Source organism: Vulpes vulpes, chromosome 4, assembly GCF_048418805.1.
Source record: "Vulpes vulpes isolate BD-2025 chromosome 4, VulVul3, whole genome shotgun sequence".
NCBI classification, from domain to species: domain Eukaryota; kingdom Metazoa; phylum Chordata; class Mammalia; order Carnivora; family Canidae; genus Vulpes; species Vulpes vulpes.
In genome coordinates this window covers 28,043,311-28,061,826 of record NC_132783.1, presented here as the reverse complement: position 1 = coordinate 28,061,826, position 18,516 = coordinate 28,043,311, and the positions used below count along the sequence as shown (strand labels likewise).

Sequence of the window (18,516 nt, the reverse complement as noted above, 5' to 3'; positions counted from 1 at the left end):
AAAATCCCAACAAAACACTGCTAGCATTTGGGCATCTTCCCTTCTTGTATATCTTTATGGGGGAAGTACTAACTATAATTTTTACTGGTTATAAAAATTCATTGTAGGCATTAGAAGATCTCAAACTTCAGAGTACTTAAAAGGCCACTTGGGTTGATTCTGAGTGTACTACTAGCGGGACTTAGCAATCTTTATTTTCCATAAGCCCTACATGATTCCTGTTCAAGAAGTTCTGCATCAAACTTTAACATGGGGCAGCTGACTCTTGATTTCGGCTCAGGTCATGATCTCCAAGTCCAAATACAAGTCTTTGTGGACAGCTTAGATTTCTTCCCAGAAGTAGAATTTTTTTTAAAGATTTTATTTGTTTATTCATGACAGACACAGAGGAGAGAAAAAGCGAGGCAGAGACACAGGCAGAGGGAGAAGCAGGCTCCATGCAGGGAGCCCGACGTGGGACTCGATCCCGGGGCCTCCAGGATCAGGCCCTGGGCTGAAGGCGGCACTAAACCACTGCACCACGGGGGCTGCCCCAAATTAGAAATACTTTTATTTTTATATTTATTTCTTTTTTTTAAATTCCTTTTTAAATATTTTATTTATTCATGAGATACACAGAGACAGAGAGAGAGGCAGAGACACAGGCAGAGGGAGAAGCAGGCTCCATGCAGGGGGCCTGATGTGGGACTCGATCCCGGGTCTCCAGGGTCACGCCCTGGGCTGAAGGTAGCACCAAACCACTGAACCACCCGGGATGCCCAGAAATATATATACATATATATATATTTTTTTAATATTTTATTCTTAAGTTATCTCTACACCCAATGTGAGGCTTGAATTCATGACCCCAAGATCAAGAGTCACATGCTCTACAGCTGAGCCAGCCAAGCTAGGTTACTTTTTAAAATAAAAATGTATTCTGCATAGGAATAACCAGTTAAATTTATCAATATTTAAGATACACATAGATGTAGAAATAAAAATGTATTTTAAAATCCAAACCAGGGGATCCCTGGGTGGCTTAGAGGTTTGGCACCTGCCTTCGGCCCAGGGCATGATCCTGGAGTCCCAGGATCGAGTTCCACATCGGGCTCCCTACATGGGGCCTGCTTCTCCCTCTGCCTGTGTCTCTGCCTCTCTATCTTGTCTCTCCTGAATAAATAAATAAAATCTTTAAAAAAAAATCCAAACCAGTATTAGTAATCTATCGGCTCATCAATTTATGCATATTTGTTTAAATTTCACAACCTCTGAACTGTAACACGTTCCATATATTTGCAGCTGCCAAATCAATTATCACAGTGCTTTCATAGTCATTTACAGACATGCTCAAAGCCTCAAAAAATGTGTACTGCCCAGTTCAGATCTCACAAGAAGATAATCTGCTTATTTATTTCAGCTCTCAACTGAAACAAGTGTTCTTTTCCCAGTCTATTCGGTGCCATGTTTTGCACACTGTAACTCATGCGTCAGTGGAGACTATCTAACACCTGTATGTTCTCCAGAAGGCGCATCACAACCTTCTTGCACTCGGGAATGCTGAACAGCACTTCAGCACTGTGCGTAGGTGGCATTTCAAACAGTGAAGTCAAGAATAAAAAAGCAGCGGAAAAAAGGTACTAACAGACCACAAAATGTTCAACTGCTTGCATGTTTGAGAGGTAAAACAAGAAGGCAGAGCATCTCCTTATTCAACCTTAACTTTCAAAGCAATGGCTCCAATATTTGCTAATACAGTGTTCATTATGACTTTAGTGTGTGTAACTACTATGAATAAGGAGAACCAATCACAATTTCAATTAAGTCCAGAATCTCTTAAGAGGCTACAGGGTTGAGGGACCCCTGGGTGGCTCAGTGGTTAAGCATCTGCCCTTGGTTCGGGGCATGATCCTGGAGTCCCAGGATGGAGTCCCACATTAGGCTCCCTGCATGGAGCCTCCTTCTCCCTCTGCCTATGTCTCTGCCTCTCTCTTTGTGTCTCCCATGAATAAATAAATAAAATCTTTTTTAAAAAAAGGCTACAGGGTTGAAACCCCTAAATCATAGAGAAAAGGTAACGAACTTTGCCTAACATAAGCAGTATTATGAATAGTCAAGAATTATTAGACTAGGGGCACTAGTCAAGAATACTGGCTCAGCTGGTTAAGCATCTGACTTTAGCTCAGGTTACAACGTCAGGGTCCTAGGATCCAGGCCCACCATCGGTCTCCACACTCAGCGCAGAACCTGTTTGCCCCTTTTCTCTTTTTCCTCCCCTTACTCATGCTCTCTCTCTCTCTCTTTAATAAATAAATAAAATCTTTAAAAAATTATTAGATGATTTTTTTTAGATAAAAATCTCCTTTTTTTTTTTTGAGTAAGCTGTAGGCCCAATATGGGAGCTTAAACTGGGGACCCTGAGATCAGGAATTGCATGCTTGTTCTACCAACTGAGCCAGCCACATGTCCCCAAAGCTGTATTTCTTATGTAACAAAGTATATTGCTTCTGGGAAAACAAAAATTTAAGTATACTCTCCTTAGTGTTTCTTAAAAATTTGGAATCAAGTCAGTATGCTGCCAGTATTTCCAACTGATAGATAGAAATAAATTTAGGTAAGAAATAACTCATTAGAACAAAGCTAAAAAGTCAGAAATGTTCATCAAGTAATCATTTCAAATACTTAGGTTTTTCTTACTTGTACCCAAGCTGGCGACAGACCACAGCTGCATCCTTATCAGTCCACCCATCATCACAAATTGTTCCCCACTGGCCATTGATGAAAACCTCCACTCGTCCTTCTTTCTTATTTTCTCCATCCACCAGTCTGATAGGAAAACCTAAATCATAATTTGAAAGTATTAGAAAAGACAAAACAGCAAACTGATGTTAAAGTATGAGAGACTTTATAAAATACAGTTCATTTTTCACATCAACTATAAAATCAGCTGGGTAATACGAGACAGTGAGTGGGAGAGAAGAGGTATTAATAAAAAACTGTATCCACTTTTGCAATATGTTTTGAAGCCTTGGGGTCAGAGTACTCAACTTGCTCAACTATAAATTCCCAGCACGTGGAATAGTGCCTCACATACAAAGGACATGCAGTAGCTGTTTGCTGAATGAATGAATGAATGAATGAATGAATGATTAGCTTGGCAAAATTATGAATAGTCTTATATTCTGACCACTAACTTCTAAACATTAAGAGATTTCCTTAGAGTTGTTTTTGTTTCATGTCTATTCATTTATTCTTGAACATAGCTAGAAATTTATACTCTAAAGCTGAGATCTTTTAGGAAAGCATAAATATACACATTCTTGGCATGCATGGCTATCTTGAATGTGTAGAGGGGGAAAAAAAGGAAGGCAGTTAACAAGGACAATTTCCATTTCAGCCTTCCTATTTACTAATGTTTCCAAAAGAAGGGCTTAAGGCATAAAAATTACTAAGATTTCAAAGTTGAATGGAGATGTTATGTACAGTACGGTGAGTATAGTTAATAATACTATACTTCATAATTAAAAGTTGCTGAGAGTAGATCTTGAAAGTTCTCAACACATGAAAAAAAGTTTCTTGTAACTATGTAAGGTGATGGATGTTAATTAGATTTATTGTGGTGATCATTTCACAGTGTATACAAATATTGAATCATTATGTTGTACACTTGAAACTGATATAATGTTATATGTCCATTATACCTCAATTTACCTTAGTTTTTAGTTTTTTTAAAAAATATTTTTATTTATTTATGAGAGACACAGAGAGAGAAGCGGAGACAAACGCAGAGGGAGAAGCAGGCTCCCTGTGAGGAGCCCGACGCAGGACTCGATCCCAGGACCCCGGGATCAAGTCCTGAACCAAAGGTAGATGCTCAATCACTCAGCCACCCAGATGCCCCTACCTCAATTTTTTTTTTAATGCTGAAGCTAAAAAGGAGTACAAATTAAAATTTTAAAAAGTCATTCTATTGTTTTAAAAAAGTTGAGAAACTGATCTCTAGCAAACTGAGGTTTATCTCAGTTATGTAACTGAAGCCATTTGTAGAATTTCACATATCTCTATGGACACCAATAAATACAGGGCTATTTAACTGAAAGCCCTCACTGCACCCTGCATACTGCCATAGGTTGAATTGTGAGGTCATAGTGTGGACTCTAGTCCACTATGACCGATGTCCATATACAAAGGGAAGATTTGGGCACCAAGATACCCAGAGGGAAAAGACACAGGTCATCTATAAGACAAGGAGAGAGGTCTGGAACAGAGCCTTCCCTCTTAGCCCTGTGAAGGAACCAATCCTGATGGCTCCTTGATTTTAGACTCCAGAAATGTGTGCTGTACTTTGTTACAGCAGCCCAAGTAAACTACTACACTTTAGATTATCTAGTTACTAGAAGGGTCTCTAGCTTCAGGACGCCTAAGAGGTGAACTCAGGAAGTGAAGTAAGCAGCTAAAGAATAAAGTAGCATTTCTGTTTAAACTAACATGAAATCACTAGATTGGCATTTGTTTACTGTTGGCAAGATGGGCATGTCCTATTTGAATCTTCTGATTCATTTTTACTTCTACATCCTTGTTCCCCCGACCCCTTTGTTGGCTCTTTAGTTTTTGGCCCTGTCATACTCACTTTGTGGGACAGGCATCATAGTAAAATCTATAGAGCAAATTCAAAATCAACAAATATTTATGGAGTGCCTACTTTATGCACTGCTTACATTAGTTAAAAAGAATTCGGGGTTTTAGCCATGGCACAAAACACAGTATATTTGAAACTTTACATTTCTTATCAATGTATCTGAAAGTTTGGAGGTTTTTGTTTTTGTTTTTGTTTTTGTTTTGTTTTGTTTTGTGTGTGTGTGTGTGTGTGTGTAAAACGAATAAGGTAGAAAGGTGATCCTCAAATAAAAATAAATCCAAAAAGGTGAAATTCTATTCTTAAAGTTCTCAATTTTTACATTTTTGGATATTTGGTCCAAAATTAAGAAAACATGTGCACATGGAATTGGAGCTCCACTTTCCATTCTGGGCATTTTATGGGCAGTTTTTCATACCATAAAAATAAAAATGATAAAGTGTTTTTAGGGGATTCCTGGGTGGCTCAGTGGTTTAGTGCCTGCCTTCAGCCCAGGGTGTGATCCTGGAGACCAGGGATCGAGTCCCACATCGGGCTCCCAGCATGGAGACTGCTTCTCCCTCTGCCTGTGTCTCTGCCTCTCTCTCTTTCTCTGTCTCTCATGAATAAATAAATAAAATCTTTAAAAATAAAACAAAGTCTCAGTTGCATGCTTTGCATAAATAATGCATGCAGTATTTCTGAACCTAATTTTAGCCCCTCATTTGACAAAATCGTTGAATTTTCAATGCTTGAAGGGAAAACTGGATAACAAAAGCCATTTTATCAACAACACCTTACTGTTTAAGTTCTTTTTGTTACAGAAAAAAAAGTTCTTTTTGTTACAGTAGTAATAATATGCATGTTTTATATCCCAAACCTTAAATATAAAATGCTTGGGAAAATAAATAGTGCTATTGGGTATACAGTATCTTTAAAAATTTAATTATATATCTCAAACTTCGACCTCCAGTAGAGTTTTATTTTAATTTTCTTGTAACATTGATTTAATACATTATTTTTAGAAAATAATATTTTTACTAGAAGACACAATTTAGCTTAAGTTAAAAGTCAAAATTTTATACTTTGAAGTTAGGTAAGAGACCATCTGACTGTGAACAAAATATCTCTAGGATTTAATACTCTGAAACTTAGAATTGGTACCATACTGGCGCGCCTGGATGGCTCAGTTGGAAGAGAATCCTACTCTTGATCTCGGGGGTGTGAGTCCAAGCTCCACAATGGGTGTAGGGATCACTTAAATAAGTAAAACTTAAAAAATAATTGGTGAAATATTAAAATGAGAAATCCACATACTTGCCATCCCATAAATATCCCCCAATTCACATAGGTGTTAACTGCATTCTTACTAGAATTGCTCTTATTGAATGAGAATATTGCTTTTGAGCATTCCATCTCCCACTCACTCAAATATAAAAAGTGTCTATTGAACAATTGTTAATTTTGAGGACTTTGATTCACTTGTAAGTTCAGCTCCACAAGTTACCCTTCAAATACCTGAAAACAGTAATAATCCAACAGCTCATTATTACAGTGCCAAACAAGCAAAAAAAATCTCAATTGTTTTTAAAATACTATTTTTTTATATTATGATTCCATGATTTCGTTCTCTAAGCTTCTGTTTTAAATATGCAGTCCTTTTCTATAAATAGAGAAATAATGATCTTTTTTGGATGAATAAGTGGTAATGTGATTCTATTCCAAAAGTATATCTGCCTCAACATAATGTTCTAGACAAATGAATAGTTAATAGACATATTAAGGAAATTAGGACCAAAGACATTTATAATAATGATCACATATTTTATTAATAATTATCATTCTCAGCTTTTTAAATTTTTAAATATATCTAGAATCCTAGAATTAAAGATTTTTAAGGGGAACTGGAAAGATTAGTTACCTGACCATATGCACATAGTTAACCATAGAGGCCTTCAGAGAACTCTGCTGATAATATTTTGTATAGTATTTAGAGTATTTCATCACCTGGAGTACTGATACAGTGTGCCTGAGTAGATCACTTCATGATCCAAATACCTGCTATCTTGGGCCAGAGTATCCATTTCTAGCAAACAGGTTCTATCTCCCCCAACCACATACAAACACTTATCACATAAACCTGGGAGGATCAGAAATCTCCCCAAAAAACAAAGGAGCAAGAAAGGAGGACAAATGAAAAGCAAATCTGGAAGTGTAGGGAATGGAGTAAAAGGTTGTATTTCTACTTGTTATAACGCTAGATTAGTGCAGTGCATCGCCATGATCTCACAGTTTATAGAGTATAGTGAGGAATAAACTACATACTTTGATAAACTTAAGTATAAAATACAGTTAATACTGTGATTCAATACATTTTGTTGTTTTATAATGTGAAGATTAAAGCTTTGCCGTCTCAAAACAGTAGGATACAAAAGGGGTTGATACAACCCTGAGGTGAAAAGTAGGAATGGTTGTGATTATTTTAACATCTATTCACTAAAAAATATGCTAAAGACATAATTTTAGCTATATAATAGAGCCGTGGTAGTGTCATGGCAAGTGCTTTTAATATCTTCCTCTGTATTTTTCATTCATATTTTATCTGCCATCCTCAAGATGTTAAGATGTTAAGAACAGTCAGATGCTAAGTCTATCAAGGACATGTAGTCGCCCTCTGCTCACAAAGGGATCTTTATCCACAAATATTTCCAGACTGTTAGATGAGCTAGTTATCTTTTATCTGACTACAGATCTAACGAAATTTGGAATTGGGGGACAGTAAAAGACACATATGGGTTATGCTTCATATTCTGGACCAATGGACAGAGGTGCAGTGGCTATTGAATTAGTGATACTCCAAAGCTGTGGCCAATCCTCACCCAGAGATGGTCTGTGTCCATTGCCACTTGGGTAGCAGGTGATACCAACATCTTCCTGATGGCTGCAGTCATGCCTTCCCCACTGCCTCCGGGAACACTGAACCAAACTGGATTCCTTTCCTGTGCAGCTGACGTCATCCAACCATATGGGCCCTGTGCTTTCTTCAAAGTGGTTTGCAGAGGCTTGTTTGCCATATCTGTAGCAGTAAAATAAACATTGTGCATAGGAACTGCTGTCTCTCATTTCAAGAAACCACAAAAATAAAACCAACAACCTAATTAAGCATAATGACTCCAGAGGTTAAGCGTTTGTTCTTTCTCCTATCTGAAGGACACAGTTCTAAGAGCAGTGTTCACTCCACATATTTTGATCATCTTAACAATTTTTTATTGACTGAACAGGTACCTAATGGATAACTAATCCTTTTCCCCCATTCATTCTTGTGTTCTAGCCAGAATATAACTCACCAACCAGAGAGAATGAGAGCAAGAGATGGACCCAAATTCCTGACAATGGATTTATAACACCACAAGACATAAAATTAGAACAATTGTCTTGTATCTACAAGAGCCAACAGAGCTCATCTGATTTCATCAGCTTTTCTAGACCTCTTGGGTATCATCCCTTTCAAAATAAAAACTATGTATTAGTTCAGTGATTCCTCAAACTCTACATCCAATCCATGATGTGACTTGGACTTCAGCCCACCAAAATTAGAATAATGGCAATGTTCTTCACTTTTCATAAGGTTACATAAATCTGATTTTTATTATTTTTATAAACTATATTTGTGTTCCAATTGACTATATTTGTAACAATGCTCTACAAAATGTATAATATATATATTGTGGAAATAGGAAAGATCTGCCAAATAAATCACTGGGCTATTAACTATTTAAGGTGTCTTTCAGTTCTAAGAGTCTATGTAATTAAACTCTTACTCATAAAATTTTATGTCACTCGCTTCCTTCACTTAATGTTTTTATTATTTCTGTATAAAGCATATGAAGAAATCCTTCTTTCTTGCATGAATTTTCCCAATTACTTCCTATGCACTTATTTATTACATTTATTTAAAAAGATGAACTTTTTAACAAATTAAAATGGTGCAACTTTTAATTATTCTAAGATTTCTACTTTGCTGACTAATCAAATCTTAGTGAAAAAAAATATCCTAAATCTCATATTGCTACTTTGAACTTATACCATTTTTCCACAAAATGCATCCATCTGATTACTATCTGTCCATATCAACTGTATAACAGATGACAAGAGGTCATTTTACTCTGGTTTCTTGTTCAAAGAAACCAGAGTTCACCTCTTCCTCATTCCAAAATAGTACTCTGTTTTAGAAATTCCCCTGTGAACCAAAAAATAAATGTGGCACATGCCTACTCTACCTCCTAACACAATCATTTAGAACTTTTAACAAATATTAGTGAGAATATTTTTAGAACCAGTAAGCCCTGATATTCTGTATATACAAGAAAAATTGAATATATTTGTGAAACAAAATTAACAAAATATGGAGAAAAACTGTCACTCCATTGTTTTCATTAATAAGGAAAAATATGAATATAGTAACTAATAGTATTGATGAATCTTTCTAAATATGTGAAAACAGAATACCATTCTCAGGCCTAAGAGATTCACCTAAAAATGAAATGATACTTATTGAATAATTCTTATTAAACATTAGTATTTATTTGACTAGTATGTCATACCCCTTGACAAGTAATTATAACTGTACTGCCCATGAAAATTCAAAATATTGGGCAATAACATGTATTTATATCTTCAGGATATCATTGTTTATAACAGGAAAATTTAAACTAGCCTAAACTAGGTGGGCACTTGACGGGATGAGCACTGGGTGTTATTCTGTATGTTGACAAATTGAACACCAATAAAAAATAAATTTATTTTAAAATAATAATAATAAATTAAATAAAAAATAAACTAGCCTAAATTATGGTATGAACATTCAATAGACATCATGTTGTCATTAAAAATTATGACTGTAGTAATATAAAAGTAAGAAACATGGATAGAAAAAAGTTCATATTTACTATTAGAGCTGTTACATAGTTATACCCACAAATTATAATAATGATATAAGAATGGAAAAAGTATGGGTAATTTTTAATTTTTTCCCAAACTCTAATATTTTATATTACGTTTACAAATTTAAAAATATGTTTAAACAAGATCATACCTAACTTGGATGAAAGTATATTTTTAAGATCTAACGAATATTTGCAATTAGCTCTATCTCAAGTATGAAATAATTTTGCCAATTTTTTCAAGCTTGAGACAATTAATTCAAGCATGACCCAGAAATATGAAAAACAAGAAAGAATGGGCATTCATGGGCTTCATTCAAATCGCTAAAAGGCATCATTTGCAGTTACTTCAACCAACTGAAGTCTTTACCCTGGAATGCAGTCTTGTGTGACATGAAATATACTGCCCAAAGTGTGATACTAGCTTTTACGAGGCAGGTCAAGGGTGAGTTCAAAAGGTCATCTCATGACAAGAAGGCTGTTTTTCTCAAATAAAAGTGACAATTATCATCACATTTGAGAAAGGGAATAATGTAATACCAAAGCATTTGACGTTGGACTTCCCTGCAATTTTAGACACAATGATGTCAGAACTAACAACATCTAATAGCAGTGATGTGTCAGAAGAAAACTGAGCATTCAAAGCATAGTCTTATTTGAATAGACACAAAGTAACCTAAAAATCATCCACAGCTCTAACTAATTACTTAAGAAGAAGGATGGTGATAGGAAAGGTAATTAAATAAGTAACAAGACATGGTTATTCATCATCATAGAAAATGTTATTGTTTTTTAACTGGGTTGTAGTTTTGTTTTGTTTTGTCTTTTGTCTTTCTATATATAGAGAGGTGAATTGGTAGGTAGATAGGAAGGCAGGTAGACAGACAGAGGTAGTCAGGTGAAAGAGAACATGTATTGTTAGTATGACAGAAATTTAAAAGTAAGGATTACAAAATGAGAATTTCAAAATTTTAATTTGGCATTTAGCTGCCTTGTATCAACGGGCCTTACTTAAATCCCAGCTCTCGGCAAACCACATATGTATTCAGCTCAGTCCAGCCGTCGTCACAGACGGTCCCCCACAGCCCCCTGTAATACACCTCCAGGCGACCCTCATGGTTGCCTTTACCACCTCCAAGTCTGATGACCCCATCTGTGGTAAGAAGGAGACACAGAGACTCAGCAAATCAATTATCAAAAAAAGGCAGAACAAGATTTTAATTTCACTAGAATCATCACCTATTCAGGTCTCTCTTGAGGCCTTTCTTAAACTTATTTTAGGACTGGGCTCAATGATCTGAGGTCAGAGGGTTGTTTCTGAAGTATGACATAACCCATATCTGTCCTAACAAAATATTCTTTTCCTCTTATTTGTACTCTTATTTCCTGAGAAGAAAAATATATTCTGATACAATTCCAAAGTAGTTATTTAGATTTCTCCAGATTAATTAATACTTGGGAAATGTCCTGCAGCTTCAATCTCAGTATGAGAAATATTAGTTATTTTCATATAAAAAATAAGAAAACAATAACTTGGAAATAGTTCAACATTTTAACTGCAATTAAAAAATACTGAAATATGAAGACAAAAAAAGCTATTCTAGTTAAAGTGTGATCTATCACACCAATGCATTTATTATCCCTCAGGCATTCATAAATTATAAAAACTAGAGTACATTTCTCGCTTTCGTTCTTTTATTGATAATACAGATCTGAATTTGAAGCTTATGAATTCAATGAGTAATTAATTCCCAGAGAACCCTGTTAAGAGCTTCTAGGCAGATATACAATAAATTTATCCCCCAACAAGTAGATTTAAAAGCCATTTCCATGCAAAATAATCCAAACATAGCCAAATGAAACATAAATAATCCGGGTAAAGGTCAAGCTTTCCATGAATCTCTGGGATCTTTAAAGTAAATGGTCTCTTAGCAACACGATCACTTCTTAATGTAATACTTTATAGTCTGCAAAACACAGCTACACATTTTACCTCATTTGACCATCACAGTAAGAGTACAGGGCTATACTCATTTGAAAGAGGAGGAAATGGAGACCCAAGAAGATGATGTGCTCTGGCTTAAAAATCTGACATACATTTTATATTTCTATTTTATATAAACATGTTATTCTTCTAATAAAAACATCATCATGTGTAAAACTATGGAAATAAAAAGATATAACTTCAGCATTTCATGGGTCTTCCAACATTTTCATTTTTTTTAAAGAAAAATTAAAACTCCCAATTTTTTTCAAGTTCTTTTTACCATAGAAACAATGAATTTGTGATGATGACCCACCTTCTCATCTGTCCTTTTCCCTCTTCTTCCCACAAAACGTACAAGTACATCCATAGACTCATTTATACTAAGACATTCCCTTCTTATAGCACATGAGACATAGCTTGACAAGTATCTTGCAATTTGGAATAGTCAGAGAACTGAGCATAGCCAGAGTTAACTTGTTTCCTTTACTAGGGTGCTTTAACCAACAATCTCAGCAATACCAGCTAGAAACACATTCTGAGAGTCAAGACAGGCCAATAGATAAATGGACTAAATATATACCTAATAATGTGAAATTTGTCATTGCACTGGTTTTGATTATTCGGTATTATATATTGCAATAAAATTATATTTTCTATCTTTATAGAACTATAAAAAAAGTGAAACAAGGATCATACCACATTGATACACAATTGTGTCAGTTGTTTGGTTTTTGTGTTTTGTGGGTTGTTTTGCTTTGTTTTTAGTTTTATTTGCATGCTCATTTAGTTATATTATGTAGATTGAGGAAAAGACAAGGTAAGCCCAGATGGTGCTGGGGACAAGGGTTGGGAGATTAATGGGGTGAAACTCTTACCTGATAGAGGGGTACAGGACACCCCAGCGTCTTCTTTATGGTCACAGTTATGCTCTCCCCAGGCACTCTTTGGACATTGCTCAATAGAAAGCTCATTCCCAGTGCAGCGTACCTCATCCAACATTACTGGACCAGAGCCTTCCCCAAAATACGCCTGATTCCAAGCTTTGGCAATGCCACTGAACAAAAATAAGAATTCTGGATTAGACATCAAAAATTTGTCTGACATAATTTCTTCTGCCCCATTAAAGGTATAAGTATGATTAATTCATACTTCCCTTGACCAATTCACTCCATAGGTCATACATGACTTGCTGTATTTCTTTCTTCTTCATTTGCTGCTTCTTATAGTTTTGGCCATCACAAATGTTTTAGAGTGCTAGTTATCCCCCAATACTCAATCTCCTTTTCTTCATTAGTAATGGAGCTCCAGATTTTAGGGAGGGCAATGGCTATCCTGAGTAAAGACCACATTTTCCAGGCTCTTCTCCTTCCAGATGACTAAGTTTGTTTGCTTTAAGATATATGTAACATAAAATTTAGCATTTTAACCATTTTTAAGTGTACAGTTCAGTGGCACTAAGTACATTCTCATTATCATGCAACTATCACCACCACTCATCTCCCGAACTCTTTAGTCGTCCCAAACTGAAACTCTGTACCCATTTGAGATGACTAAGTTCTGACCAAAGATATTCAGGTAGAAGTGCTGTCATGTATCGCTTCCAGGAAATATCCTTGCTCCACTTTCTCCTATGGCCAGAGCTTGAGAAGCTACATTGGCCTATGTGGTACTATACTAAGAATGACAGAACTATAAGCAATCAGAAGCCCCAGCCTGGATGACTATGCAACCATACTAGCCTTGAGCTGGCTACCTCTGGTCTCTTGAGAGAGAAATACACTCTTACCTTATTTAAGCCACTGTTACTTTCATTTCTCTGTCACTCAAAAACACTCATATTTCTAACTAAAACATCTCTTCACTCAAATTTGTTTGTACTATATTTACTTCTTCCACAATTCAAAGTGATCCCACATGCTAGAACCCCAGATTTCAGGGAAGAGGATCACAACTGACTGTCAAAATTATTAGTAATTTCAGAAATTGCCATTTTGACCCCTTTTAGCTTATTAATTTTTAGAGAGGAGCATTTATATTTGTCTTTCAATGATGCTCCTCATTCAATATTCAATAATATTCCCCATTATTTTAGTTGCCCTTTTCTCATAACATTATAACTAGCTTGAGAATTTACAACCAAAATATATCAAAGGGGAAAAAAAAAGCTTGCTAAATGACTATAATACTCCAGCAATGGCAGTCTTAGATAATCAACTTCATGGTTAAAGAACACCTTGTCTGACTAATTTTACTAGATAGAATGGAAGTTTCTTTTAAGAGAACACGTGTTTAAAACAAACCCCAAAACATTTGAAAGTTAAATCCTTTACCCATTAAAGCAAACACTTGTTCCATTATCACGTGACCTACTTTCAGTTTAAAATTCAAAAAGTTTGGGGATGTCTGGGTGGCTCAGCAGTTGAGCATCTGCCTTTGGCTTAACGCATGATCCCGGAGTCCCAGGATCGAGTACCGTATCGGGCTTCCTCCATGGAACCTTCTTCTCCCTCTGCCTATGTCTCTGCCTCTCTTTCTCTGTGTCTCTCATGAATAAATAAAATCTTTAAAAAAATTTTTCAAAAAGTTTGCAAGAGGAAAGATAAAGGAATGTTTATAGGAGGAGGTGTGAAGCAGGAAGGAAGGAAAAATAGGGTAGCTTATGCAGATTATTTTGTTGGAGTTAAAAATATTTTAATTTAGAATCCTAACACTTGAGTCACTATCTGAGATACGTCATACAGAGGACTCTTGAGAAGTATGCCCCAACATATACTAAAGATTACTATCTAGAGCTAATCAGACAAAAGTGAAAGAAAAAATATATATTCTAACACAAATGATATTATTAAATAATTTTGTGAGTAAATTTGTTTTGTGAGTAAATTTGTCATTGTGAGTAAATGACAGAACAAAAAGCCATTTCTACTCTTGAAGAAAGAAGAAAAAATACTCAATTAATAGGATTTTTTAATGAAGTTCTCAGTTGTTTCAATGTGTATCTGTGTGCCCACAGAAGAGTGTAACGGACATATATAAGTGTTCATATATTCCTAATCACATCAAAAAACTTATTCTTTCCACACAGAATCTTTGAGAAGAATAGCTGATGTGGAAACAGGCCCTCTGGCTCAAATCCAGGCTCTACCTTTAACCAGCTAAATTGCCCTAGGGAAGTTACAAAACCCTTCCAGGCATAAAATGCTTCTTTTGAACATAGGAACAAATATTGCTCCCTTGCAGGGTTTTAAGAATTAAACTGATGCAAAGTAAGAACTCAAAAAATGTTGGTTCTCTTTCCCTCCTGCCAATATCAAGAGCTTCCATCTCGCATTTGAAGAATAACATATTTTCACTGCTAAGCAATTTATCTAAAAACCATTTGGTATTCAGTTTAAACAAACATCCTAGTTTTTGTTCTCCCTGTTACCCAAAGGTAGAGTCAAGGGAATGGTGGGAAAGGGGAATGGTGGGAAAGGAAAATCAAAAGAAATCCCAACAATTTCTGGTTTTAAGGTTGTAAATATGTTTTATTCACTTATTTATTCTAAAATCGTTTTTAAAAAAATATGTTTATGGAAATAATTTGTAGCCTATAGACACTGGACAAATCTGTGTTCTTTTCTTATTAAGAATTACTAGATGATGGCCCAAAAGATCATTAAGCTATGACTTACATCATACAACTTGAGATTCTTGTGGCAGAGACATAGATAATCAGAGGCTAACAATTTCAAGAGTTTTGGAGCACACTGGCATTTTACCAAAACAACCGTAGTGGCCAAAACAAATTTTTTTTCTAAAGACAGCATTTATGCTCCCAGAACAATATTTTCTATACCAAATAGTAGTCTGTAAGGCTGTGAATAAATTAGAATGTTTTAAGTTGCCCTAGTAAAATAAATATCTCCTGCCAAAAGATAATATTTTCATACAACATTCAGACTAAACTGAACAAGGGAACAGTGTAATACCCACTGAAAATAAAATTCTAAAGTCATGTACTGATTGTGAGTTAGTCCCAGAATTTGGAAGTCTGAATAACTGAAATGTATTGTGTATTACTAAGTTTGGTTCAAAGAAGCAGAGGAGTGTTTGGAGCTGTGTTCCTGAGACCTGTTGCACCTTTGTGAAAAGGGCCACTCCAGGATGGGAGCAAAGAAGCCCTGGCTGGCGGCTCCTGGGCACAGATCAGCAAAATACAACCCAAAAGGTAAATTCAGCATACCACCTGTTTTTATATGGCCCCATGAGCAAAGAGTGGCTTTTACATTTTATAAACGGCAGGGAAAAAATCAAATCAAGAATATAATTTCTGACATGGGAAAATCATATGAAATTCAAATTTCGCCATCCAGAAATACGGTTCTAGCAGAACAAAGACCCACTCATTCCCAACTTACTGTCTGTGGCAGCTCTTGCACCACAAAGGCACAGCTGAGTAGTTGCAAAATCTAAAGTATTTTCTATCAGGCCCTTCACAGAGAAAGTTTGTTGACCCTTGCTCTAGAGGAAAGAGATTAATGAAAGCAAATATGGAAGCTGATTTAGAGAACACTGAAAGTTGCAGAACAGAGGAGGAGGAGACACATGACTGATGCAGGTCATGGGGAAGCCAGATAGGAAAGCTTTGGAGAAAGGCAGATTAACAGCCTTCTTGGATCTTTGCCCTGGGATAAATGCCAGGACAGAAAGAGATCTACTGAAGAAAATTTCAGTGGGTACCGATTCACTGAGCCAGGGTTAGGTCGTATAAGGAATATGGAAAAATATAAATTTTATCCCAAACTTGTAACAGAAACAAAAAATAAATTCCAGTTGGTTTAAAAACCTAAATACTGAAAGGAAGGAAGGAAGGAAGGAAGGAAGGAAGGAAGGAAGGAAGGAAGGAAGGAAGGAGAAAAGAAAAGAAAGAAAAGAAAAGAAAGAAAAAAGAAAAGAAAAGAAAAAGCAGGAAGGAAGGGGGGAGGGAGGAAGGGTGGGAGAGTGAGAATGGGAAGAAGGGAATGCTAAGAAGTTACTGGAATAAAATAGAGAACATAATATAAGAATAATATCATCTTGGAACAAAGAAGATTTCCTGAGCAAGAGAAGAAACCCAGAAGTCAGAAAAACTAAAAAAAGTTTAATTTAACCACATATAAATTTAAACTACTATATAGCAAAACACATCATAATCAGAGTCAAAAGACAAACCAACAGGCAGGAAAAAATATTTGTAATATGTAATAGTAACCAAAAAAAAAAAAAACTCCTAGAAATTAATAATAATAACATTATAATGAAAGACAAAACAACAAATATTTTTTAAAAATAGGGGCATGGAGAAGATGAGGCTATTCACAGAAATATCAATGACCACTGAACATGTGATAAGATGCTCAGTGTTACAATGGTCAAATTAAAACAATTAAGAATGGATTCTTAGCTAACATATTTTTAGAGATTCCAAAGATCAGTACCATTTTTGGTACAATATTTAGGTTAAAAGGTTACAAACTAGACTTTTTATTACACACCATCTCCCCGTTCCCCCCCTCAAAAAACCCTAAAATAATGATTAGCTGGGAGTGACTCAGGATTATCTAGGCAGAGTAACTGAAATATATTATATTCCAAATATGTTAAAGATCATGTTGATAGAGGTCCAAGGAAAAAGCAAAAGGCCTGATTAATTGCCTCTGAACTGTGTCCCTTCCTTAAGGGAGAACACAAGATGGGAAAGTAATAGCCCCATAATCATGACTCCAAGGAAAGTCATCTATGTTAAAATACACTCTTAAAAGACCACTTGGGCATTTTATGATCTTCCTGATGTTTCCATATTTTCCATTGTTTATAAACATTATTTTAATGATCACAAAAATGTGTTATTGAAATAAACTCATCGGAAAAAAAAGAAACAAAACAGAACAAATCAGAACAACAAGAACAGAAACGCTGGGACGCCTGGGTGGCTCAGTGGTTGAGCGTCTGCCTTTGGCTCAGGGTGTGATCCCGGGTTCCGGAATTGGGTCCCACATCGGGCTCCCTGCAGGGATCCTGCTTCTGCCTGTCTCTGCCTCTGTGTGTGTGTGTCTCTCATGAATAAATAAATAAAATTTTTTTAAAAAGTTAACTAGGAAACTATGATGCAACACAAACTAGGTTTTCAGGCTCATTTTCAAGTGTATTAAAATTAAAAAGATAATCTTACGTATACATACATTCCTTCAGCTACTAGTATTTCCTGGTGCCCTGGATTGCACTGTGCTGGCTTTTCGGGGATACCAAATAAAGTGATGATTCTACCTCTAAAGAGGTTCTGCAATATTGGGGAAAGCAACATAAAACTCATGGATTGTTGGGGTGCCTGGGTAGCTCAGTCAGTTGAGCTTCCAACTCTTGTTTTCAGCTCAGGTCATGATCTCAGGGTTGTGAGATTGAGCCCTAAGTAGGGCTCTGCACTCAACAGGGAATGTGCCATAGATTCTCTCTCCCTCTGTCCCTCTCCCCCACTCTCTCTCTCAAATAAATAAATAAATATTAATAAATAAATAAATAAAATAAAATTATATTAGGGGATCTTTTCAAAGTTGATATTTTACTTTAAATTTGTAGATTTCTTAATTTAGCACTTTGGCGGGGGGGGGGTGGGGGGTGGGATGGGGAGGCCTCCTGAGATCAAAGCTTCTCTGTTTATGTAACAATTTTTTTCAATTAAGCATAATCCTTGACACTGAAGCATAATTTTTGAAACTCAACCATTTATTACTCAGGTGTTTTACAACTGTTTTTGCAACCGATCTCCCTCTTTTTTAAAATTCTATATTTACATTGCAACTTAAAGTAAAACATTGACATTTTAACATTTTACCTCTAAATACTTCAATATGTATCTCTTAAAAATAAGAACGTGGTGCTACATGGCCAAATTAACATTATCACAATTAGTATAATTGGTAATCATTTTTTTTTCTTAGAGAGAAAGTGCAGGGGTGGGGGGAGGACAGAGG

At 35.8% G+C, this 18,516-nt stretch overlaps 1 protein-coding gene across 1 annotated transcript in view; it reads right to left on the bottom strand.

Annotated features, from left to right (window-relative positions):
* Positions 1-18,516, bottom strand: part of PRSS12 (serine protease 12) — a 69,682-nt gene that overhangs the window by 23,534 nt on the left and 27,632 nt on the right. Inside the window, exons 5-8 of the mRNA XM_026013437.2 lie at positions 12,400-12,578; positions 10,549-10,690; positions 7,474-7,670; positions 2,677-2,818 (exon numbers count right to left, since the gene is read on the bottom strand). Of these exons, the coding sequence (XP_025869222.2) occupies positions 2,677-2,818; positions 7,474-7,670; positions 10,549-10,690; positions 12,400-12,578 (660 nt within the window). The remainder of the gene's footprint in view (positions 1-2,676; positions 2,819-7,473; positions 7,671-10,548; positions 10,691-12,399; positions 12,579-18,516) is intronic.